The sequence below is a fragment of the Pteropus medius genome, unplaced genomic scaffold (assembly GCF_902729225.1).
Source record: "Pteropus medius unplaced genomic scaffold, Ma_sr-lr_union100, whole genome shotgun sequence".
NCBI classification, from domain to species: Eukaryota; Metazoa; Chordata; class Mammalia; order Chiroptera; family Pteropodidae; genus Pteropus; species Pteropus medius.
The window spans coordinates 14,760,657-14,786,541 of NW_024349802.1; the positions used below are offsets into that span (position 1 = coordinate 14,760,657).

Here is a 25,885-nt window from a genome sequence, read left to right on the forward strand (position 1 = left end):
ACATGACTGCCCCCCAAAAATTAGAGAAAAATAGTTTAAAATTTAACATTCAATCAATAAATGTTCTTTATACTTACATACTTCCTTCTCAGCAGCTAAGAGCTCTACATTCACTCAGTCCTCAAAATAAGCGTGATGCCTCTGATGGCAAGGCTTGCCTGAGTCTACTGGGTATTTACCTCATTCTGTATTACAAGATACTGGCAAGCAGAGGCCATGCTGTTGGGGTGTACAGGTGACTCTGAGGGGCATGGGAATTCTGGGAGTTCCCGGAATTGGAGGTGGCTTCCATCAGGGCTTCTCCAGCTTTGCTGGGAAGGGACCCGACTCCCATCAGCAGAACAGGGAGGCCCCATGGTGTTTGGGATGGCCTGACTACAAACGCTTGTCTCAGGCTGAAGCGTATGTAATCATCATCCTCTGGTATTCCCATTATAGTCAACCTGCTATGTACAACGTGGCATTCTAAGCAGTGCCCCAAGCAAGATGTTTCTTAAGTCTCATTTTTTTTTTTTCAAAATTAAGAATCTATTCCACTTTTACATTCTACAGTTATATGTTGGTTTTGATATAAAAATCATGTTTTTCCCACAAACCTTTGAGAAAAATTAATGCTATAAGGGGATTATTTGCCTATCTATCCTGTGGCTTCCCACATCCCTCACAGAGATGACCATATATTCCCAAGGTACAAATACCCTGTTCCGAGAATTGCAGGAGATAGATACCCCCAGGAAGTAGCTTCAGAGGCAGATAGCAGTAGAGGGAGAATAAACGCCTGGTTGACGCTTCTCTCTTCCCCAATTCTTCTCTGCAAATTCCTTGCCTTTCTTAATAAGGCCCTAAAACATAGTTAACATTTATTTTTTTCTAAGAAGAAATGGTTCTCATAGCACTTGACAGAACAATTAACACCTAAGGAAACAAGTTATAACGCTAGCTTCTGAATTCACACATACAAAATACTACTTTCCATACTAGAATAGTCCCGATTATAATCTAATGCATAGTTTAATCCAATTTAAAACTGTAATTAAAAAGTGTAGCCATCTAGTGCTTCATGTGACTCCAAGTTTTCCAAGAGCTTTAGATCCAATCACCAAACGACCAGCAGAAGACCTGCGTTCAACTTTTTCCTGCTGTTTTTGGGGAGGGAGGAGGGTGAGAGCAAGACATGAACCAAGGGGCTCTGAACCTCCATGCCACATCCTCCAATTCTCTGAAAAGTCATTTCAGACAATAAAGGTTTCTTCACAGTCGCCCTCACCTAATCAGTGACACATAGGACCTTAGTAGGTTTTTTCCCCTTTCTTTCTCCCCTTCCTTGCCCTATATCTTGTTTCTATTTACAATAACTACACTCATTAAATTCTTTCTGGCTGCTTTTTGTACACCTCCAGTTCTGGGCACCAGGGGACTTTGTTTGTTTGTTTTATTGACAAGAATGACTTGGGTTTTGATGAGACTACTGACGACATCCTTAAACAAACACAAAAAACACAGGAGCTTCAGTTCAGTAAACAATCTCCCCTCAACCTCTCAAGAAAATGGCCATGCAGTAATTTCAAGGTTTGAACAATGGATAGACTTCTTGAATTTAGGGAGACACTGACACCCAAGATGGGAAAACAAAAACATACAACTGAACAGTTAGCATTTTCTCACATGTCATCAGATCTTAAAGTTCACCCTGGCACCGACACAAAGAAGCAATGATTTCCTCGGCAGCCTAACAGATGGCAGGCACGAAATGGCTCTAATCTTCTCCGAAAATGCTGGAGAATAGCTCCATGGAGTTTAATTTAACAGGACGTTGGCTGCGATTTCCTGTCTGCTGCCTCCTGCACAGCATGCCTGTCCAGAGCCCGAACAGCTATATCTGAAGGTCCAGCAGTTATTCAAGTTCCCCCTTCAAGACAAGCAAGGGTCTTGAGTTACTATGGGATGTTTTTTCTGCATGGAATTCTGTTCCAATAAGCGCAGCTCAAACTTCGACCATAAAGCAAGCTGCACCGTGGTGGAGTTCTAACCTCTCTTTTCTTCTATCAGCATTTAGGAGACACTGGAGCTCTTTTTTCTTAGAGAGCAAACATTTTTCTGAAGTGCTAGAGGCAAAACATTGGAAAAGAGGGATCGCATATTGCAAACTACCTTTCCAGCTAGTTTCTAAGGGTTACCACTTATGGGAGAACAGACAGAACTCCTGAAGTTGATCGGAATCACTGCTTATGGCTTCAAGATTACGTAGGGAGCTATGTGCAATCTTGATGGCAGGGCTGCAACCTAGAAGTTCTAGGGGTGTGACTCATGCATCAGTATTTTTTAAAGCTCTCCCTGGAAACCCAGGAGGTTCCAACTGGCAGTCAAGGTATGCAAGAAATACTGCATTTTACATGTTCAATATAGCACTTTAAATTTCTATAAATTATTTCTATAAGTTAACTTAATTTCTATTGAGAGTCCCCATCCCACTGGGTTTATCCTTCTTAGAACTCCACCTCTCCACCTGCCTCAGTCTCTCCAAGGCTCGTGTTAAGGTTCTGGGGTTTGCAGAGTTAGCCAGCAGTAGCTGGCATGCCTTGCCCAAACAGACATCAGGAAAATGGATGCCGATACTGAAGCCCTGAATTCATGGATGTCCTGAGACCAGGATGTAATAGTCAGAACTGAAAGTAAAAGACATTTATGCCTGAATATCCTGTATCCTGCAATTGTTGTGCACTGCAAAGCTGCTACATGGCTTGCCACGTGGCTCAGATGAGATGGTCTCGTGCAGGGCAGCTCCGCCCTTCTGTATATAAGGCTGGGCCTAGAGAGAACAGGGTTTCTTCCAAAAGGTATGATGTGCCCTTCACTAATTCAGTCATTATCATCTACAACTGTGCAATCTGCTGGTGAGGCTTTGGGGCCACCAAGCTACACATTTTTGTGCTGATCTCTCCACTGTGCATCCTGTGCTGACTTTTTCTGCATCCATTAAATGAGTAATCATCATATGATTTACCCAAGAGGTAACTGTGTCTGGTCTTCCCATCAACTGGTGCCCATTACTGCCATCTGTCAGTATAATGATGGTGCAAGACTTCTGAAAACCCACTTGTATCAAGTCAAAAGAGAAGACAAATCCTGCCTTTCTCTTGCATACAGTAGGTGCTTAGTGGTTATACTAAGAACTCTACCCCTAAAGGCATCAAGGCTCTAACAAAAAAAGGCATTATAGAATTTGGACAAGGCATTTTGGTAATAAGGCACAGAAATCCAAACACATTCAAGTAAAAAATGGGCAAATGAGAGGATAAAGGCAAATCTCAAGGAAATAAAATACAGAACGTATAGTTGAACCTCACAAGTCGAAAAGCAGCTGCTCTGTCTCTCCCTCCCTCTTTGGGACCACCTGACTTCGTGCTGCTCTATGTCTGTGCTGTGCTTGTCTTCTCCCTCTGCAGACCCTAGTCCTTTGCTCCGTTAGCACATGGCCTACTATGGTTACCCAAAAAGAGTGACCTCCATTTATCTCTGGGATAAACTTTAATGGCTCACCTTAGGGGAAGTGGGGAACTAACATCAGATGGCTGCTATAACACCCTCATCTGAGGCCGCTGAAAGGACCGGAGTCATTACAACCAATGATAAACACAAGCTCTGCTGAGCTATGTGATACCCAAAAGAAATTAGAATCCACGCATAAATATTAGTCATAACGCTTTTATTTCAGAATGACTGCAGGAATGAATTTCATAGGTCTGCAACTAATTTATAGCTCCAAATCACAATACTGAATCAAAAAACACGTTCTCCTTCACAAAAACTTGGCCTGAGAGATGTGATTTGAATTTTAATCTATTTAAGTTTTACACTGTAGAACTGTACATATAAAAACACTAATACAATAGGGAGAGACAATGGCTTAAAAATCAAGAGAAACCACTTATAGCAACATCTCACTTATCTTGAGGTTACATATCTGACGACTGAAGTTTGAGAATCAGGAGGTAAGTTAGAAGGAGGAAGTAGAGCCACTAAAATAATGTCACTAAGTCAATGCAGCAACAGTCATTCACTTAAACTGCTAGAAAAGCCTCTGAAACCCTCACTCGGATCCTATTTACTATTACTTGACATATAGTATGCAATTACATGATTTCCCAGCTCCATACAGCAAATGAGAGGAAAGTTCCTACAGGAAGGCAGAGTGTTGGCAGAAACAACATAACCATGCAAGAAAAGAAAAACTATAAAAACCACTGCAGAACTCCAAGAGCAGAGCCTTTTGGGGCCATTCGGTGTAGGGGCTTTAAGAAACCTAAACAGGACCTGACAGCACTAAAAATAGAAATAGTGACCCTGAAAAGATTTCATTATCTTCAGTGGATTCTGTTTTGCAAAAGCAGGGAAGCATACACTAAATTAAGAGTGTTCCATGTAAATGGTTGAAATAAAACAAAAAGGGGGAACAACTTAAAAGGCTGTCTATACTATCCATGTACCCACGATGTCTGATAAGTGAGATTACTATGCACATACTACTTTTGAAATGCACAATTTATATTAAAAAGAACATAGCACCTTTTTTCCATCCACATATGAATGAAACCATAACAGCCCCTTTGTGGTAAAACACCTCAATCACATAGGATTAGCTTAAGTCAGCTTCTCTCCGCGTTAAGAACTTTATACTGTATTCTGCGTGATCAACTCTATTGATCAGCGGGCCCAACTGACTGCAAAACTTTCACAAATGATGGAAGATGTGGAGGCCAAAAACACCTCCGCTAAATCAGCATTTCTCAAAATAGAGCCTGTGGAACAGCAGAGCTAAATCTCCTGGTGAACTCGTTTTAAAATGCAGATCCGCTGGTGCCCACTGAAATGTCACGAATCACTAGGGGAGGGCCTGGACACCTGCGTTCAGCACCCTGCCTCAAGGGTGTCCGGTACAAGTAGAAGTCTAGGGCTCACTGTGGTGAATCAACGCTTTGCAGTGCAGGCTCAGCAACCCAGTCAGGAGATTGGCTGGGTGTGTGAATTAACCCCTTCCCACCCTCATTCCAACAGGCTGCACTGGTTTTGACAATTCTTATACTAGATGGCAGATAAAAAAGAAAATAAAGTTAAATGTGGGGTTCTAAATGTTTTATCACGAGAAAGGAATTCTGACATGTAACAGAAAGGAACTCTAACAAGCCCTAATTAATTTTTAAAAGACTGTAAGATTTTTAAGTCGTAGATGTGAAGTCTGAAGCAATGGATGCCAGCAAGAGAAAAAGAGAGTGAGGGAAAAAAGTGCCTGATGCGAGTCCAGAGGGTTACATGGAAACGGGAGGGAAATATACCTAAAAGTAGTCTTGGGGGAGAGGCAGAATACAGCTAACATCCAGAAGAGGGAAATGCGAATCTATTAAATATTGGCTGGGATGTTTAGGCTGATCCATAACACTCTTGAAACAGAGCCTGGACACTCCTGGCAAACATGTTATTTTTTGGTCAGCACAATATTTTTAACAATTCTGAATTTGTGGCCAACGTGTAAAAGTTTAAAAAATTTTTAAATTCTCTCTTTTCCTGGAAAATTGGAAATTGAAAGAACCATGGCAACACTGTGCTGGAGCTCTTTCGCCAGGTGTGTGCTCCTGGGGTCTCCCCCGTGCCCACCGGCCTGCTTCACTCAACACATCAACTGCCACCCCCGCAGGCATCTATCTACATTGGCCACTCCAGCTCCAAGGAATTAAGGCAAAAATTCAGCCTCTCTGTGCTTCACTATTTCTAGTTCTAACAAAAATTCTTACTACAAAGATCCTTTCCTATCTCAGAATTGTTAGGCAACAGATCAGATAATGTCTGCAAATCACCTAGAATCCACTGTAGTGATCTCATCCTTAGCTGCCCGTTGGAATCATCTAGGGAAATTTAAAAATTCTGATACCTGAGTTCTCCCCAGAGATTCCAATTTACTGGCCTGGGATGTGGCCTGGGCATTAGGGTTGCACAGCTCCCCACGTGGTTCTAATGGACGGCCAACTCCTGCCTTCAGAGGATGCAAGTTGTTGAGTATGAAGCCTCAAGTTCTATTACAATGTCAACCTCTAAATACAAATTTCTTGCTTCTTACCTCCATGATAATTCACATCGCCTCTTATTTTGGGAAGTGGCAATTATTCCAAAAGCCTACAAAATGCCATTTACGAACTGAAAAAGTAGGTCAAAGTGTGTTGTGGTTTCTACCATTCATTTTCCCTACAATATAATTGAAGAATGAGCACTAAAGAAATGAGAAGAAATTATCCCAAGAGACAAAAGTTAGGCAGCACAAATAGCTCAAATACAATAAGAGGCTCACAGTGGCATGCTTGTATTAAAAAAATAAAATACAATACAATTGCTTTGAAATTCATCAATGCACTAAGTGGAAATTTTTACAAATATTAAAAATAAAATTCTCTAAGATTTTCCAGTAATGGCCCAAATTTTATCTTAAGATGAACTCCAAATTATTGTCTCTCTTCAAGCTCTCTGTGAGCTAGCATGCATTTACATTTTGGCTTCCGATCATGGGAAATGCAAACTGCTGTCATCTAATTTTCAAATAGCAATACTACCTTATGTTACATTCAAAAAATACGTTTTCAAAATGGTTTCACATAATAATAATGGCTTCTATTTACTGGACTTCTACTATCATCAGGAATGCTAGGCTCTTTATATATACATGATCCAAAATCGGTCCAACAACCTCACGAAGTTAATTCTACCATTCCATTTTACAGACTTGAAAAAATGAGCTTTGGAAAGATTTAAAATTCTGTATCGATGAGCTGGTAAATGGCAGTGCTTAGATTCAAACCTAAGTCTATCTGTTTGATCCAAAACCTAGGTTTCCCATACTAAACTACACCCTGTTTAAAATCATCACAACCTACCGGTAGAAAGATCCATGCCCGATTATCCCCATTTGCCCAGTGGAAAACAGAGGTTATGATCTGCTGCATATCTCAGAACGAGTTAGCAGGAGCCGCACTTATAACCTGCCTTCCCACTCTCTAGCCCATGTTTTCTCACATGACCAAACCACAGTCCACACATTACATTATAAAAGCTATACTGATGGCAATTATATAGTACTTATGGGTAGAAATCAAATGTTCCTGATTCCTAAGTATCTTAAAAAGTATTACCAATACGGCTTAGCTGCAACTTAGGTCTGGTACATTCCTATCTGTCCCAGGCCACCTGTTAATCAGGTATCTGGTTTGACTCCTTTATTTGTCCCAGAATCTGCTCATGAATCCTAAGAGCGATTTTGCAGGTCACATGAAGGCACAAGCACCGCTCTCCAGGCCCGTCCTCAGCTGTCTTGATACCATCACCAGGCAATCAGCAGGATGCCTTGAAGAAGGGCGACATCACCTTCTCCGGGTTTTCCCTTTCCTTGTAAAATCGTAAAGAGACTGTGCCATAAAAATCCAACTAGAAAGTCTCAGCCAACGAGTGCTGCTATTTGACACTGGGTCCGAGGAGAGTGTATCATTTCATGTTCTGGCAGGAAGGTCTCCTCCTCTTTAAGGTGCTGACACCGATGCCACATCCATAAAACCCGTATTTCAAAAACTGTGTCTTTGATGTGTTATGTCCAAGAAGTGATTCTCGAGCAAAAGTAGACACAGCACAGCCTCCCTGCAAGAGAAAGCAAACAGGCTTTATCACCTCATAAACATGTCTCACCAATCAATACTTATTTGTCCTCATTTCTGCAGCAACTCTTAAGGGTTACTTGAGTTCTATCGCTATGGAAAATTCTTGATGAAACTGCATTTCTCACTCTTAATCATCTATGAGCAAAGCAAGCACCTCATTTTATTAAGTCCAGCTACCTAAAAGAGCAATTTCAAAGGGGAGTTAAGATATAGCTGAAACTGAGGTCTTATTCATTCTGATGTGAAAAAACTCTGCTATGCTATCCAGCCTCACCAAGCAGCCTCCCAATTGCCGGCAGCAAGAACAAACACATGTCAGGGCTATTTGTTTTATTCAAAAATGACAGGAAATCAAATATCTAACCAATGGACGTGTCAGCAGCAGCACCACAAGCATATTGGTTAGTGAGATTTATGCACCTCCAGTTTTGCTCATGACAAAATCACCTTCTAAGCTTTCTAACTGTCAAACGCCCACTTGCATACACAGGTCTGAAAGTTCTGGGGCATAGGTTTAAGGCAAAGTACCATACGCAACGTGGTCACATTCTATATGAATTTAAATCATGCCAAGTTGAAATGTGGTTGTGATATAGAAATATTAAATAATGTTTCCTTACACACATTTGTGCAAACCCCTCAGAACGCTTTTTTAAAAGTAAGAATTACAAAAATCCAAAGCTGACAAACTGAATACATTGTCCAGAGCATCTATACCACTGCCACACCACAGTGATACTTTATCTGCTAAACAAAATGCCTACATTTCCACTCCATTATGCACATACTTTCGAAGTTTATGAGCAATTTTAATGGTCACTCTTGCTGGTATTTTAACTTCTTTGTTGTGATCATTGTAATGCTTTTTTATGTCTTAAAATAACATCACTCAAGTGGTGATGGTAGAGCTGATGCAGAGAAAATAAACTTGTCACACTATTAACTTTTGGAATAGAGATAAGATGTGATCAAATGCTAGATTAAAAAGGCCAAACCACTACCACAAGGGGCCCTGATGTTAATTTAGGAGAGGGTCTGCTCTAATCCAGGACAGAAAACTTTTTCTTAAAGAATTAAACAGTAAATATTTTAGGCTTTGTAGTCTGTAAGATGTGTGTCACCACTATTCACTCCACTGCCATAGTCAGAACACAGCCAGGGAGCATAGCTGTCTTCCAATAAAACTTTATTTACAAAAGCAGACAGCAAGCTGGACTTGGCCTGCAGGCTACAGTTGGCCGATCCCTGCTCTATAGCTAGAGCGCTAATTTTCCGACCCCTTTCTTTTAATGTAGCATTTTACTGCTCGCAAAAGTGGCAGTTCTCCCATTTGTTGTCCAACCATTCTCTCATTTTCTATACAGCAAATTTTGAGAAAATAAAAAGTTCTATTAAAACAGGCACACTTCAAGTTTGCAAAAACTTTGTAAAAATAGACAAGAAAATAGAATAAACTTTGGAAGCATAAGTTGGCAACAACACAGCAGCAACATGAAGGCCTCAAAAAGTTCTATATCATGTTTTGGTGATGCTTACATAGCTGTATACATCTGTCAAAACACACCAAAGTGTATACTTAAAATTGGTCAATATAATTACACACAGAAAACACTGCAATGAAGCTGATTTTGAAAAAAAGCTTAAAGCCTCAGCAATAGCCTCTAATTTACAGTAATTGCAGATTTATGTGGTATACGCTCCTTACTTTACATTGGTTCCTTAGAGAAAACTAGTCATAAATTGTGAGAGTTTGGATTCTATAAATCCTTCAGGAACTCCACTGCATTAAATGCATTAAATGCAACTGTTCTGCACTAAATTCCTGGTAGTATCCAGACCTCGACCATGTCACTTAAGAGAGGAGAATAAGTTGCTTTTTAGAAACAACACAAAGCCTAGAATTAACGGTTTAGCTCTCAAGACAAACAAACAACAAAACAAGAACATGGGTAATTTAAGACAATATAATAATGCTTGTTTAATTTCCTCATTTTCACTAGTAACAGTTTAAATCAGAAACACAAGCTGGTGATTTAAAACATAAGTTGGTGTGAGTCGTGTCTCTTTTCTTTCGGTTGTCTTTGCTCCAGTGTGGAGCCTGTCAACATTCAATCAGAGGGCAAAAAAAAAGACAAGCAAGAAGAGGCTGAGACACTAAAATCAAAGGAAAGCCATACAAAATCATCCCTCTGATTAACCTAAAGTCGATAGAATACGTGACAACAATTTCAAACAGCAGGTAATAGCTTTCTTGGTGCCCTTGCATGTACTCTGTCTTCACTCAGAGATGAGACTCATTTAAAGCAATGGTTCCCAAAGTGTGGTCCCTGGACCAACAGCAGAAGCATCACATGGGATCTAGTTAGAAACACAAATTCTTGGGCTCCACCTAGACCTACTCAATCAGAAATTCTAGGGGTGGGACACAGCAACCTGTGTTTAACAAATCATCCGGATTATGCTGAAGCTCACTGAAGTTTCAAAATCCCTAACTTAAAGGTTGAAAACCAATATATAGTCTCCCCACGTATGTGGCGTCTCCTTATTTTCTTATTTAACGTGGAGCTGACTCAAGATCTCACTCTCCAGGGTAAGATGGAATTGTGCCCAAGTGTGCAAACACTGGAGGTGCTTAGTGAGCCTGGAAAAACAAGGAGATGTGGCCAAGTTCTTCTCCACAACTTTTCAAAGAGCAGAGTGGATGTAGGAGCACGCAATACTTAAATTCCTTTCCAACATTTTTTGAGCACCTGCCATACACCATGCCTGAGCTAAATGAAATTATCTCGTTTCCCCTTTCCGGTAATAAATAAATCCATTAGTACATATTAAATATACAGAGGCTTAGCATTAATTAGAATGGGGTCAAACTCACAAACAAGCAGAAACACTTTTATAATTCTCAAATTCTCACTCAGAGGTATGACCAGCATGCTTTGAATGCTGAAGTACTTGCATATAAATATTTCTTTTGCTTCTACTTGGGTTACTTGTGCTCAAACTTCATCATATATCACAATTAGAGTACCAGGTTGCTTATACAAAACCATGTGTACTATAGTTTTAAGCCAACAAAAGGAAATTTGAGGTAATTCTGCATTACCCAAAACAATGCTTGCTGTACTTAACCGGCTTACCTTTTCTCGGATGTTAAATATCCAATAAATTTGACAAGATGCAAATCCACTATATTCATTTATTTTATGAATTCTCTCTTAAATAACTTTGTTCTGCCTTTTCTACTATGAAGACCATTCTCCTTGATGTAGATAACAAAAACTTAAGGAAAAAATTTTAAGTAATTCTGAAATCCCCTGCTATCTGTTATCCCTACATCATTTGCCCTAAACTAGAAGTGGCATGAACCCCTGCACAAATGCTGTCTTTCTTCCATTTTGTGGAATATATGTGCTAGTATATACTGTGAGTATATGTGCCTAGTATATGTGCTATAACATACTAGGAGTATATGTGCTAGTATATATATGTATTTCACTGGCCAGTCAACATACCCTTTCTGGTTTTCCTCCCTGCTCCAAATACAGCTTTAAACCCCTCCTTCCATTGTTCTCAGAACAATAAAATTAAGCTTCAGGATTCCTGAGCTGCAGTCTCTAGGACTCTATGCCACCTTGAGGGATGCAATCATGTGGGATTGTGCTGAGCAGTTTAAACAACTTGAATGCAGTTGCAACTCAGCACATACTACAAAAACTGCTCTGAAAATCAAAGAACCAAGTAAATAAAGGTACAGAGCAGATAACGAAACACCTGTGAAACAGTCCCCTGTGCATATAACCGGGAAATGTACAGCATGAATAGCCCAGGGAAGCAGATGCGTAACACCAGGCTTATAAGCATGAAAACACGGCCTGAGTAAATAATTCTGATTTGGCTTCTGGTACTCACTGACAGTTCTTTATTCAGCTGAGGGGGCACCACACTGTTCCTTTAGCAGCATCTCCATTATTCTAATTCCCTATAGAGAGAAGAAAGAAAAATCAAAATGCCGTATTTCACGGACAAGTGCTTTTACATTTATCACAACCTTTCCCCTTCAAGGACTCCAAGTCATGGCCATATATTCACTTCAGAAAAGTAGGCTCATAGTCACACCTTACATTTTTATAATATGCTACTCATCGATTTCACATACATTGTCTCCACATGTCCTCAGAACTACTCAGGGAAGTAGGCAGAGTTTAGGATCTCAATCTTAAACATAAGAAAACAGTCCAACAGAAGTTAAGTAACTTCTTGAAAGTGGCCCGGCTATGAAGTGGCATTGCCAGAGCTGGAATAATAATGGTGACAGCTAATATTTATTGAATATCGACGATTGTGCTACGCCCACTGCTAAGGTTTCATGTGTGTTAGCCTGGGTAGCGGGTGCCAGGTGCACTGATGAGATCCCCTCTGAGACACAGGCACTTACTCCTTCCCCCTCATCCGCCAGCACTGTTGGCTGCTGCTAGCACACGGCTACCCTCAGCCAAAGGAAGCTGCCCTACCTGAGGCTATGTCCTCTCTCCAGGAGCAGCCCACATCCAGTGACTGTTGGAGTACAGAGGTCTAAATGCCTGGCCGCCTCCCTCAATTCAGGACAACTCTGAGGGGCATCGCAATCTCCAGCTCCCCACAGGGTCAGTGGAGACCTTCATCACTGTTGCGTCGAAGTTCAATGTCACCTGCTACCTAACCCTGCTCCCCTTGCTGCATCACAAGGGCTGTTCCTGAGCATCCTCTCCTGTGACGCTCTGCACGCAGATCTCGGTCTGAGTGTGTCCACACATCGACTTAGGGCTCCTTGTTTAATACACACAAAACCCTGCCTAAGCACTTTCTGATGAGGAAACAGAAACTCAAAGAGGTGTAGTTAATTTGCCCAAGGTGTCCAGCTATTAAGTAATAAAGCCAGGGAAAGATCGGAAGCATGCTACTCTGGTTTCAGAGGCCACCCCTCAACCTTCTCAAGATGTTCACTCTGCTAACCGTACATTTTAAGCTGTCTGCCCATTCACCCCGGCCAGTCAAATCCTACCCTGGAGGAAAGAGGAAAACAGACATTCCCCCTTTCCTCCTTCAAGGACAAGTTCTGCAGACCAGAGGATAAACCTTCAGATGCAAAGACAAAAATATGATGTCATTATGAACTAGGGTCTTAAGGAAGTCGAAGCTGGATCCAGGGGGCATGGGACACACGGTGCTCAGGGACCAGAAAGTGTTTAGAGAGAATAATCACTGTCGAAGCTAACTTAAAATGCAGGCTCTCATGCGCCTCGCAGGAACACTTTGATTTAACGGGACTCAAGTAACGAGCACCCAGATGATTCTCACGATCAGGTGGTGCTGAGAAACACTGAATGGGCCTACAAGAGAAAGGAAGGGACTTCCTCCTTGGGTTTGTTCCGCGCCACAGGAGATGGATGCATCTCCAGAGAAGACAGTAACATGTATCCAGTACTAAAGTGCACTGAAAAAAACGTTATGTGTCCTTGAACGTTCAGAAGGCCCTTCAGATTCTCGGTGGACATCACCACAAATGCTGTCACTGTCTTGGAAGGAAGAAGTATTACCTAAAGGATCTTGACAGAATGCCAGGAAGCATGAATTATAATTGCTGGTTGAACCAAAGCAGCAAACTGTAGGACCAGGCACGCTGTCGTCGGAGTAAGAGATCTAGGTCACATCTCTGCCAATATTCTCCTGGGTGCCTTATGCTAGTCACTTTTACTAAGAAGTAACTTAAGACCAGAGAGCTCATGGGATTGCAAGGCTGACTGGATGGTGCTTTCCACACCAAGCTGTATATCAGAATTGCTAGGAACCCACAAAAACAAATACAGATTCCCAAGCCCTATCCAGACTGACTCAATCAGAACTTCCAGTGCTGGGGCCTGAAATCTGTAGATTTATAATATATCTCATGGGGTTCTAAAGCACAATTTGTAAATAAATGGCAGCTTCACACCACTTCCAAGATGCCTTCCAACTCTGCCAGTCTGGGGATTGATGAAATGGTTCTCCTTAACCTTGTGTGAAGCTATGGTATATACCTGTACTTCTTAGAGCTACCCACCTTTTAAAGAATTAGGGGGAAAAGGAGAGCGGGGAGGGGTAAAACAACCAGTGGCACGAAATTCAATCTAAGACCAGAACTGTGCCCGTTTCTGCTCTCATTCACTCGACAACAGATCCAGCCAACAAATATTTACTGTGCGCCACGTACACAGGAGATTAAAGGGTGAGCAAACGAGATAAAATCCCTGCCCTCATCTAGGTTACAGTCTAGTGGATTTCTTTCCCCAGTTTCACTTTTTGTTGTGGTTTCAACAAACTCCTAGACAACACTTAGATGCCCTCCTTCTATTTTCAGGAAGATTAAAAACTGCCATGTTAATCCCGTTTCAAGCTTCTTTTTGCAGAGGAGGCACGTAAATCTAGATGTTATGTCTTTAAAGCCAGAAAAGCACACTGCTTGCTAGGAAGTAAGCACTGGTGAAATCTCCCCATTTGTCTAAATTAGGAACCCACCGCTTACTGAGCTGAACACTAATTGACGTAAGTGAAGACTCTCAGGTTTGCCTTGAGAATTGAAAGACGTTATTTATTGAATCAATTACGTTCACATGTGACAGATGATTTCCCTTTTTCTCCCTCTCTCATACCACTTCGGTCTTTTTAAGCAGAACAGCTAGATATAGAAGGTGGGAGAATGGGGGCAGAGAGAGAGACCTGGACAGTGAATTTAAGAAAAAAAAAACAAAACACTAACAGGAAGGCCAAACCATTATTTAGTATCTGTTTGGTAAAGAAGAACCAATCAAAGCCCAATCGATATAGTCCTTTCAAACAAAGTTCCAGCGCTTAAAACTCAACCTCCAGGAGATCAGGCTTAAAGGGGCTAAATTTATACCACTTATCACACAATGATGCCCGAAATGCAGAACAAACATTAAGTGGATCCACCTTTATAGATATGGCTTAAAAGCTTTTTGGACCAACAAACCATAAACCAGCTTGATTTTATTATTTCTTTCCCCTCTGAGGATTTTTTTTTCTCTCTCTCTCTTACAAGGCTATCTTTCTCTACTTGCCGACGGACAGGTAAATGAGCTCTTCAGTCTCATTTCCTTAACTCCAGAGCTCTGCTGGCCAAATGCATCCCCACAAAGAAGTCGAGCCTTCCAGAAACAAAACACTTCACAAATTCCCCACTCTAAGAGTCTCTGATAGCCGATTATTATGGAAAATGAAAAGCTTGTCTGAAGGGAAGGCGGAATAAGTTAGAACTAAAGGTAGCCAGATCCAGATAGTATACATTTACTTTTGTTATCAAAATAATGCTTCCTTGAGCAGCTCTGATTTACCTAGGAGGCTCCAAAGAGAGTAATATTATACCTTATAAGAATTACAAAGCAGTCCTCAAAAGACACATCTATGGGGCACTCTGAATAAAAGAGAATTGCTCGCTTAATTATCATGATGGAAAAGATCGGTGTTAAAGACATCCACTGGAAATAATGCTTCTTGCAGGTCATGGTTTTAGAGTAGGTACCATCAACGGTATCGGGGTCCTTGTATGTAAGGGAATGCACACTGATGCTGTGAGAAACAAGGATGCACAGAAGATATGAAGCCTCTACTCAAGGGGTCACTGGTGTCTTGGGAGGAAATAGAGGCATGCGAAAAAACTAAAAGGCAAGACAGCCTCTGAGCTACTCTGTTCAACCCAGTTCTGGTTTAGGAAAAAAAAAAAAAATGCAGCTTGCTGCCAGTGTTAATTTAATTTTACATAAACATGCTCTTTGAGGCTGAAGCAAATCCGACTGGTTTTCCAATGTGAAAATAAAATATAAAAACTGTTCTTGGAGTTATTTCTAAACAGAACCTGTCTCTAATCCTAATGTAACAGAAATGTATACAGAAATCGGATTCATCAAATGACTCTTCGGCTAATAACAATTCGAGAAGGGTGTTAACATCACGCGTAGGAATGCTACATTTTCTAGGATTTGACATTTCCAGAGATCGAGAATTACTAGATTTTGTAAATGCAAATACCACTACTAAAACTAAAATGCTATAAATAGAATCATATCATTTGTTTCCAAAGACTATCGATACACTAGAGCAATGCGAATATAATAATAAAAGCGAGATATTTCATGGCGAATTTGGGGGGTGAGGTTAGGACTGTGATCCACGAGTTATCTCTGAGTAAACGCTGCAGTTTTAAGTGCCGCCGGCAAGGATTCTCGGGGCAAACGGGAAACGGGTTAAAAGAAAAAAGTTCAACGGAAGAAGGAAAGTAGAGACTTAATCTTGCGGGAAGGGAGGACTTGCAGAAGCCACTGGTAGAGAAGAGATCTGAGTCGGACCCAAAGTCTGGTCCTGAGTGTGACAAACAGAGACGAAGGGAAAGAACAAGCACGGGGAGGCCGAAGAAAAGGTGTGAGGGTGGGAATGACAGTGCGCGTGCAGTTAAGCAACTGTCTTCCTGAAGGACGGGAAAGTGGACTGGATGTAGCAGGAGATGAGACTTCACTTCCAACCTTTCCGCCCACCCCATTCTCCACCCTACACACACACCCTTACTCTCACCTTAGCTCTGCTCTTTCCTGAAAGAGATGACAGCACATAACACATCCCTGTATTGCCACAAATGGCACTTTAATTATGCAAATAAATTTGAGAGATTTAGGGTCAAGTCCAAGCTAGTCATGAAACCTTGGGCATTTGGCTTAACATTCTCTAATCTGCAACTGCCTCATCTTCTAATGGAAATAACAATTTCCATTAGTTGTCCTAAGAATTAGTTTAAAAGATGCCTAATCTGGTTAACACAGTACCTAGCTTCTAGTAAATACTCAGAAGGTAACTAGTTGTTTTTCATCTAAATCTCTTTTAAGGCTGAGGACCGTGGCGATCTCATTCAAGATGTATCCTCTAGAAGAGCAATGCCTGGTACGTAGAAGGCATGCAGTAAAATGTCTACAGAATGAATGAATGAATCTATCAGTCAACCAATCAAGCATCAGCTTACAAGTCTACCACATTAGATGATAAGGTGCTCAGAGGCAGGAAAGAGAAGTTACTTATTTTTGAATCCTTACTGTCTAGTGCAGAATTTGGCACACGATAGGTGCACAAAGTTGATGGATTATAAGACTGATGAACTGACTGCTTTTGAATGCCAAGCTGATAAATGTGAATTTGGGAATTACAGTGCAATCTGCCCAGTAGTTAGCATTCTTCTAAGTATGGTTGGAAGGTCAGAATAAGATGGGTTGCCATAGGGAATCAAAGAACAAAACAAGGAAAGACTAAAGTATGAAAATTCAAGGGAATGATGTGGAAAGAACTGACAGCAGCGTGAGACTTAAAATGGGCCCTGAAGAATCTGGGTTAGCCAGGAGGAGTTTAGAAAGTGGGATAAGTTTGGATGCTAACATTTGTATCATAAAACCACTCATCTTTTGATAAAAAGTTTTGCATCAAGTTTACTTTAAAAGATTCATTTCCTTTTTGAGTCTAATTTTTTAAGGTGGTTTACATAAAACTTTCTTCAAATCTTTTCATTTATTTTATGTAGAATCACAACATATGAATAAAAGGTAGAATATGTCACTCCCCTGCTTTGAGCCTCCAATAATGTCCCATTGCTCTTATAATACAATCCACACTCTTTATCACGTCTATAAGACTCTGTATGATCTGCTTCCAGCCTACTTCAACCGCAGCTCCCTTCACTCTTCCCTCCCCTCTCTATAGAAACACAGATCTGTCTTCTCTTCATAGGAGGTGCTCGGTTCCTTTCTTTTTCACTCACTGTTCCCTCTGTGCCCTCCAGCAGGAACATACCTAGATCTCCCAGTGGCCAGCCAGCTCCTGGCAACATTCAGATCTCAACTCATCTCCTCAGAGACTCCCCTGGATACCCGAGTTAGGCCAGTCTGGATCACATAGCCCGATCTTACTGTCTCTGTAGCATTCATTGCTATAAACAATTGTCCTGCGTTTTAAATATTTTGTACTGTCACACTCCCCCCACCCCTACAGAATGTAAGCTCCGTGAGATGGAGAGCGACCTGGCCACTGAGCATCATCATGAAAGGAGGGAGAGAGGGGAAGAAGGAATCTGCATCCAGTTTTTACATCAAAAGGTAAGGGAAACACTGCTCAAAGCTTCCCCAGGAAGAGATCCTTTGCCACAGTAAAGTACCTTTTAATCTGATGCCATCCAACTCTTTTATATGGAGGGGTTCCGCATCTATGAAATTGGGATAACACTGAACAATAATAGTTAAAATTCACTGACACATACTGTGTGATGACTGTGCTGAGCACGTGCCCTGCACTAGTTTATTTTACCCTCCTGTCTGCTTTAGAGGATTCTTATCTTTTTCTGGATGAGAACTGAGGCTCAGAGAAATTAAGCATCCAGACCAAAACCACACAATCACTAAGAAAGCAAGGCTTCAATTTGACCAGAGGCAATCAGGCCTGAGAGTCCGGGATCCAGAGACTCTCAACACTGGGGGAAGGGAGTTTTAAATGAGATTTCAGTCTATGTGAAAACACCTATTATAATGTTGAATACATAGCAAGAGCTTTTCTTCCTTTCCCTATTGACTATGTTCAAAAAGCCTGATAAATCAGATCTTAGTCCTGCTCCCAAACTAAATGTCATGATTCTTAATATGTGAATCAATATTTAATCACATCTACAAATTTAAATGCAATGCTTTTCAAATAGGAATATCCTGATAGAATGTATGACTTCAATCTAATTTTCCCAGGTGGCTAATAAACTGTTGAGTAAGATTCATTTTTATTTTGATAAGTAATCTAAAATACTTAGGTGTAACTGCAGAACATTAAACTGATACAATAATTCAGATGTCTTTGTTTCACATTATAAAGCTTCCTCTCTCCTTAAGAATATTTAATCTCAATTTGTAATGGAAAAGAATATACCCCAAAATAATAAAATCTAAAAATTAGAAAGTACATTATATTTTTCAGTCCAGATAAGAAACTCTTAGGAAAAAGCTGAAAGTGGCCTGTCCGATTTAGATAGATGTCCTAGGATATAAGATTGAAAAATATCAGAATGCAAAATTACACAGCCATTTCCATATTGCCAGTTTTCAAATAAACCCTGACCTGACATGAACATTTTAGTGGCTAATAGGCATTTAGTCATTGGTGTTTTTTCTATTTTACAAGGTTAATCCCCCTACCCCTAATAGGACTCAATTAGTCTACTTTCATTTTTAATTTTTAAAAATGTGACCGGTACATAATTTAATTTTTCCTGGATTGGACTTCATGCAAAATATGGCTTATTCACTAGTCAAGGCCAGCCTCCTGCCCAGTGCCACATCCCATCCATGACATTTCGTTGATCATTCCTACCTGCTTAGAAACCTCCACTGATGGGAGGCTTTCTACTCGTTATTCCATCTGTGTCAGTCCTAATTATAAGACAATTTTCTTACATTGAAGTGGGACTGCCTCAGTACCCAGCACCAAAAAAAGCCCAGTACCAACTCTTGTACTCTTGACTAACAAACTAAAAACTAAGAAGGTTCCTATCAGTTCCCTTTATCAACTGTTTTTTCACAATTTACCAAATTTCAGCTCAGCCGTAATGTCCCCTGTTTCCTGCCTATTCTGAGAGATAAAATGATTAGGAGCTTGCTTATATATTTCATCAATGAATTGTCTCTAAGAGAATAAATAAATCCAACTAATGTCCAGACAATAAATAAATCCCAGAGATGCCCAAATAATTCTCCTTTTGTATTTTATTGCTACCCTTCTCCTCCCCTCAGATTCATTAAGTTTTATAAGTCAGTGATCCTCTTTACATGTAGGGCCAGTCTGCTGTGTCTTCAAATCTGAGGTTTCCAATGAACAAAATACAACTTTCCAAAGCCCTCTTTTGGTCAAAAATCCATCCCACCAAATCTCAACAAATTGAAGTGAATGATAATTTATCATGAGCTTACTACATGCCAGGGGCTTTACCTACCTCATCTCATTTAACTCCCTCAATAGTTCTGAGTTAAGATACTTTCACTCTCATTACTACCAGGTAAAGAAACTGGGCCTCAGAGAGGTGAATGACGAGCTCGGTGCCCACATAGCTAGTAAGTGGCCCAACTGGAATTGAAACCTGGATTTCTCCAACTCTTTCCACAATGAGTACCTGCCTCACCGAATTTGTTTCTGTGCCTGTAAACCCGGTGTAGGGAAGAGAACATTCTTGCAGGATGGCTCTGAGGATTCAGTGAAGCAACATATAAAGCTACTGACACACAACAGACTTTGGCTAACTATTACTTTCTATTCTCCCTATGGCTCCAAAAGTGGCCAGTGATTTCCTTATGGACTTGATCCAACTAGAGGCCTCTCACAATGGGACTCCCACAGCAAGGTACCCACCTCTCATTCAGTTGGTAACCAATGACCTAGAGGAAATGTCAGCAAGGGCTCACTTTGTGCTTGTTCATATTTTGCAAAGCATATTTTACGTGTTCTTCACATCACCTCGAAGGGTTACTACTTCTGTCTGACAACTCAGAACCCAGCTTTCCCTAAGTCACGGGGTCGTCAGCAACAGACACAGAATTAAGAGTCCCAGGCCCAGAAAAAACAACTCATTATTGAGAGGCTGAGGCCCCTACCAAGCTGTGCTGAGCATATTATATGCCTTGTCTTATTTAATCTCACACCCAACGTATGAGTCAGTGACATGAGGAAAATAAGACTCAGGTAGGTTAAGAAACTTGATCAAAAATATCCAGCTAGCAAATGTAGAATCCAGAATTCACACTCAGGTTTTGGTGACTCTGGGCCGTCAGACACCACCTCCTTTAAAAAGGTATGTTTGTTTATATAGTTCTCATCTCGAATTACCAAAAAATGGCATGTCACCTGAGACACAGATAGTCCTTTCTGCCATTCCAAAGTTAATTCCATCTACATCTGGGTGGTCTTAATTTTATATTTTAGGGGAAGCAGGGTGAGACTGAACCACTTGTGGCTCTTGAATACCTCCCCACATTCTCCAAATGCACTTCATTTTCTACTGATATGAGAAGCTCCCTCACGCACTCTGAAGCAGCAGCAAGATGAACATGCACAAGAAGCATTTTTCTTTCAACACAGCATCTGTCAATTAGAATTCCTTGGTTGATTGTCAAACGCCAACCTGGAGAGCCCTTTACTTCCCACAAAAAGGCTTGCAGTGCTCAGTATGATCATCGTTTCTTCGGGACAAAACCGGGGGAGGGTGAGCAAGGTATCAGGGGGCTGGAGTACTGTCGTAAACATCAGCAACGTGAACACGAGGGCTCGCCCGCACTCCGCATCCTTCATGCTACCCTGGGGTGCTGGAACCTTTAAGTCCACGGTGAGTTGAAGAAGTGACGCTTTTTAAAAAATTCTAAGCTTTTAACATCACAACTTAACAACCAGAACAAAAGCCACATGCGAAAGACTAAAAAATAAAACCTCTATATACAAATAGCAGTCTAAAGATAAACCTTCTGCTGTTTTTAAGATTTAGTCATTTGCAAAGGGAAAAAATACCTTGTAGTGCTTACAGACACAAATGCTCTTCAAAATTCCCAGCCCCGTAATAAACTGATAAGGGGAAAGTGAAGTAAAATGGAAAAACTCAGTTTTCCACCTGTGTAGAGAAAAAAACAACTGTTCCCTATGTGTGTTTGTTTCTTCCCTGTGAGCCTCCTTTATTATTCACACAAAACATTTCATTTCTGACACTGCTGATCACCAAATGTGTGGGGGGTTTCCCCCAAACAATAAGCAATTTTGACACTATTTACCCAAAGATATCATCAGATCCTACAGGTTAAGGGCTCAATCCCACAAGACCGCCCCCTTCCACCCAACACATGCAGAGACTGCAGACGCTGTCACCAGCACGGGTTATCCCCTGGACTTCTGACCAACTCACTATAGATTGGAGATTCCAACGGCCCCCTCCTTGGGTTTGACTAACTTGCTAGAGTGGCTCACAGAACTCAGGGAAACATTTCCTTACTGTTTACCAGTTTATTAAAGGATACAGTAGAGGATACAGATGAATGGCCAGATGAAGAGACACACAGGGTGAGGTCTGGGAGGGTGTCAAGCCCAGGAGCTTCCATCCTCGCAGAGCTGGGGCACATCAGCCTCCTGGTTTGGATGTGCTTACCACCAAACCCTGTACTATTGAGATTTTATGGAGGCTTCTTCACATAGGCACGATCAATTATTAACTCTGTTTCCAGCCCCACTCCTCTCTCTGGAGGACGAGGGGTGGGGTGGAAAATTCCAAGCTTCTAATAAATGGTTTGGTCTTCCTGGTGATCAACTCCTACCTAGGAGCCCACACAGAGCCATCTCATTAGAACAAGAGATGCTCCTAGGGCTCTTTCATTTAGGAAATTACCACTGTTTTACAAGTTCTGTGCCAGAGACTGGGGGCAGAGACCAATATATGTTTTGTTTATGATCTCAAAGAGAAATTGAAGACATGGACGTCATAACATAGTTAATACTTTTTAAAAGTCGCTCTACCATTTCAGTTGCTAACTGAATGGAAAGCTAACCCCCCCAGGATCGCCGCCTTTGTATTGTTGGGTCCCAAGGACCCCTCCGTGGGTTACTGATTCCCACACAATGTTCCAAACCTACTAGCTGTCTTGAATGTTAAACAATCTAATAGAATTCTTCCCTCTAATAAAAAATCCCAAGCTTATGAAAAAATGTATTCATACATCCTTCACTTGGTGAGCAATTCTGGCTGTTGTTCTGAGGCTGAGGCACAATCCTTGGGGCTGAGGGACACCTGTGAGTTAACAAATTCAGGATCTCTGGGAAATAACATGTTAGGCTGGCTGAAGGGTAATGGGATGAGCTGCTGGAAAAGTAAAATTAGGGTGGATACGCAGCCTAGTCATTAAGTGCTGAGACTATGGGCCCAAGCATTGGTTCGAACCTGGGTTCTGCCACTCCCCACCTGTGTGATACTGGGCAGATCACCTCACCTCTCTGTGCCTCATCAGCTGTAAAGTGGCGATAAGAGTAGCTACCCTGATAACTGTTCAGCAAATTGGAGGAGGCAATGCATGTAATGGCCTGAGGGCACTGCCTGGGGCATAGAAAGTGTTCAAGAAATACTGCCTGTTATTGTGACCTTTCCTATGACCTCGGTGGATGAAACGTTTCTCTGCTTTTAAGAATATTTTTAAGATAATAAAATGAAAACATAAAGAAGTCTTGCCATTTTTGGAAAATAACAAAATAATATGTACATTTGTTCACTAATGCAATAAATATTTATTGAGCACTGACTATGTGCTAGGTATTGAGGATAAAGTGGTGAACCTTACATAGAAGACTGTCATTCAGTGAGGTATACAAAGAATACATTCAAAGAATCGTGAAAATAGTCACATACTGAGAAAAATACTTCATAGAATCTTTTATAAGTTAATAGTACAAAATATGAAAGGCTTTATATACAAAGATGTTTCACGTGGCTTCATTTATAATGGTAAACTAGGAAATAACTTCAATATTCAATACTAAAGGAAAGGTCCATTCAATAATTATACAACAACTTAATGAAATATTATGCAGTCATTAAAATGATGGCTTTGAAGTTTATGTAGTTACTGTAAAAGGCATTTTTAATAAAATATTACTTGAAAAAAGCAAGACATGAAATTGTACTTATACTGTAATTATGTGTTTAAAATTTGCATATGAAAGGCTCAAAGGAAATATGCCAATTTGAGTTATAATGGAAAGATAATTATCATTTATGGAGTATTTATTGTGTGCCAGGGTATTTCAAGCACTTTACAGTATTTCCTTTAATTCTCAAACTCTTATGGTAGGTACTGTTATTCACGTTTCACTCAGATAGAGGTTAAATTTGTATATAAACTATGAGGGAGGACACTGAGATTTAAACTCGAGTTGGGTTGACTTCAAAAATAGGCTTATTTTACTAACAACAACAATTGATCATTACTGTGTGCCAAATCCTGCCCTAAGCATTTCATGCATATAACTCATTTACTCATCACAAGTTCTCTATGAAGTAGGTTCTAATATTGTCTTCTTTTTACAGATGAAGAAAGTGAGACTCAGAAAATTAAATGGCTTGCCCAAGGTCACACAGCTGATCAGTACAGGATATTCTGCTGATTTCAAAGAGAACTAAGGCAAAAGAACATAAATGGCTCTACTAGAAATATAATTTAAAACATTCATGTGCACATAGCAGCTATTCAAAAACATTTTAAATAACTTTTTAAAATTTTATTTAAATAGTGAGTCTTTTGGGGAGGAGTGCAGCAGTTTTGTTTTGTTTTGTTTTGTTTTGTTTTTTTAATTATGAAATATTTCAAACATATCAAGAAGTACAGAAAACAGAAAAGACAGTAGGCTTTAACAAGCATTAACATCTTTAAAAGTAACAAAAGCTACGTCTCTACCAAAGGCCACTGAGAAAATTTTTAATTGTAGCCTTTAAATTCTTCTTAAACTGGATGTCAATATGAAAGGCATAAACTCTCAAAAAGCCATTTTCTTTTACTAAAAAAGTTCAAAGAAAAATGTAAAAACAGTTTAGCTAGAATATAAGGAAGAACCCCAGGCAAGGAATAAGGGGTCAAATCTAGTCAGTAAAAGGGATTCAAAAAAAATTAAAAAGTGACAAAGAAATATCACTCCCAGCAAACCTGGGTTCGTGAGACACAAAGCTTCTTCCTCCTTAACGGGCCAACGTCCCATCCTCACCTCCATCACCTTTCTTCGGCTCTGCTGGTGCCTCAAGTCTTACAAAAAGTGGGCCCAACCTGTCTACAGCCATGCCACTCTGAACAAGCCTGACCCCTTCTGATCTCAGAAACTAAGCAGGGTCGGGCCTGGTTAGTACTTGGATAGGTGACCACCTAGGAAGACCAGGTGTTGTAGGCATAAAAAAAAAAAACATAAGAGATTGTAAGCTGACAGAGGTCCTTGCAATCTGTGAGGTCGACCAAGGTTGTCTCGCCTAAAAAAATTAAAAAAAAAAAAAAAAAGTGGGCCCAACCAAAGAGGTCCTTCAGCAGGAGATGAATTTCTACAGCACAGTAAGGACACAGAGTAAGGAATCACGAGACAGCAGGGAAGAATGACCAAGGGGGCAGCTGCATACCTCAGGGAGCTCCAGGAGCATTTAACTAGCATGCTGCAGGACTTAAGCACAGAAATGAGGTTTAACCATTGGATGTACCTTTTAAGAAATGAAATTACCTTTGCAAGTCAAGTTGTTCTAGCCAGAATTCTGTATTAGCCTCTGATCTGAGATACCAGAATGACATCTTCCTGGCCTTGCTGGTCAAACTGAGAGCCTTAATTTAGTAGCATAAAGGACCGAGCTGTATCCAAGCTCAATCTTACGAAAAAATGGATCCACAAGATTTGTGCCTCAAATGCACTTAGTCCGCAAAATCTGCAGATGCAGTCTCTATTTTTCTAGTATTTCAGTGCAGCCTGTGCAAAGCTGTTTCAGTTTTCAATTCTGTGCCTTCCTCAGGTTTATACGAGGTATGTGCAGATTTATGGTGACCACAAATTCCTATTTTCTCATTGTCTTTGTCTTTGAATTTAGCACAACAGAGGGCAAGAACATGATCAGAAAGTAATAGATGGGTTGGAAATTTACCAGAACAGTGGGGAGGATATGGCTCCCAAATCTCCAAAGATACCCAGCGGGGTATGAGAAAAGAGCAATAGGAAAACAGGTATTACATTTAAGTGTTACAGAGATGAGGGCATTTCCTCTACGTTCTGACAACTGTAGACTTCAAAGTCATATGAATACCCAAAGCTGATGGAGACAAGTCATGCATTTGTCTTGTCTCCTCACCTAAGCTTCAAGGTGAGGGGTCAAAGAGTACAACGGTTAAGAGCGTTGACCCTGAGATCAGACCACCTGGAATTCCAGCTCTACCATTTACTAGCTGATGACCGTGTGCAAGTAATTTAACCTCTATGTGCCATCATTTCCTCATCTGTAAAAAGGAAAAGTGGGCAGAACAACAGTCTCTCTCTCAGAGGGTTATAGGGACAGCTCAATGTTCACATATCAGTGTGGGGCTCTGCTCACGTAAACACTC

General features: G+C 40.7%; 1 protein-coding gene and 1 pseudogene across 4 annotated transcripts in view; one reads left to right on the forward strand and one right to left on the reverse strand.

The window, feature by feature from the left end:
* Positions 1-3,689: 3,689 nt before the first annotated feature.
* Positions 3,690-25,885, reverse strand: part of PRELID2 (PRELI domain containing 2) — a 63,803-nt gene continuing 41,607 nt past the window's right edge. For all 4 annotated transcript variants that reach the window (XR_005647291.1, XM_039836447.1, XM_039836446.1 and 1 more), the window contains 2 exons: positions 11,604-11,673; positions 3,690-7,674 (listed from right to left, as the gene is read on the reverse strand). Coding sequence is in view for 3 of the 4 variants with exons in the window: in XM_039836447.1 (XP_039692381.1) it covers positions 11,614-11,673 (60 nt within the window). In the remaining variant the exon portion in view is untranslated. The remainder of the gene's footprint in view (positions 7,675-11,603; positions 11,674-25,885) is intronic.
* LOC120581678 (uncharacterized) lies at positions 24,583-24,701 on the forward strand (annotated as a pseudogene).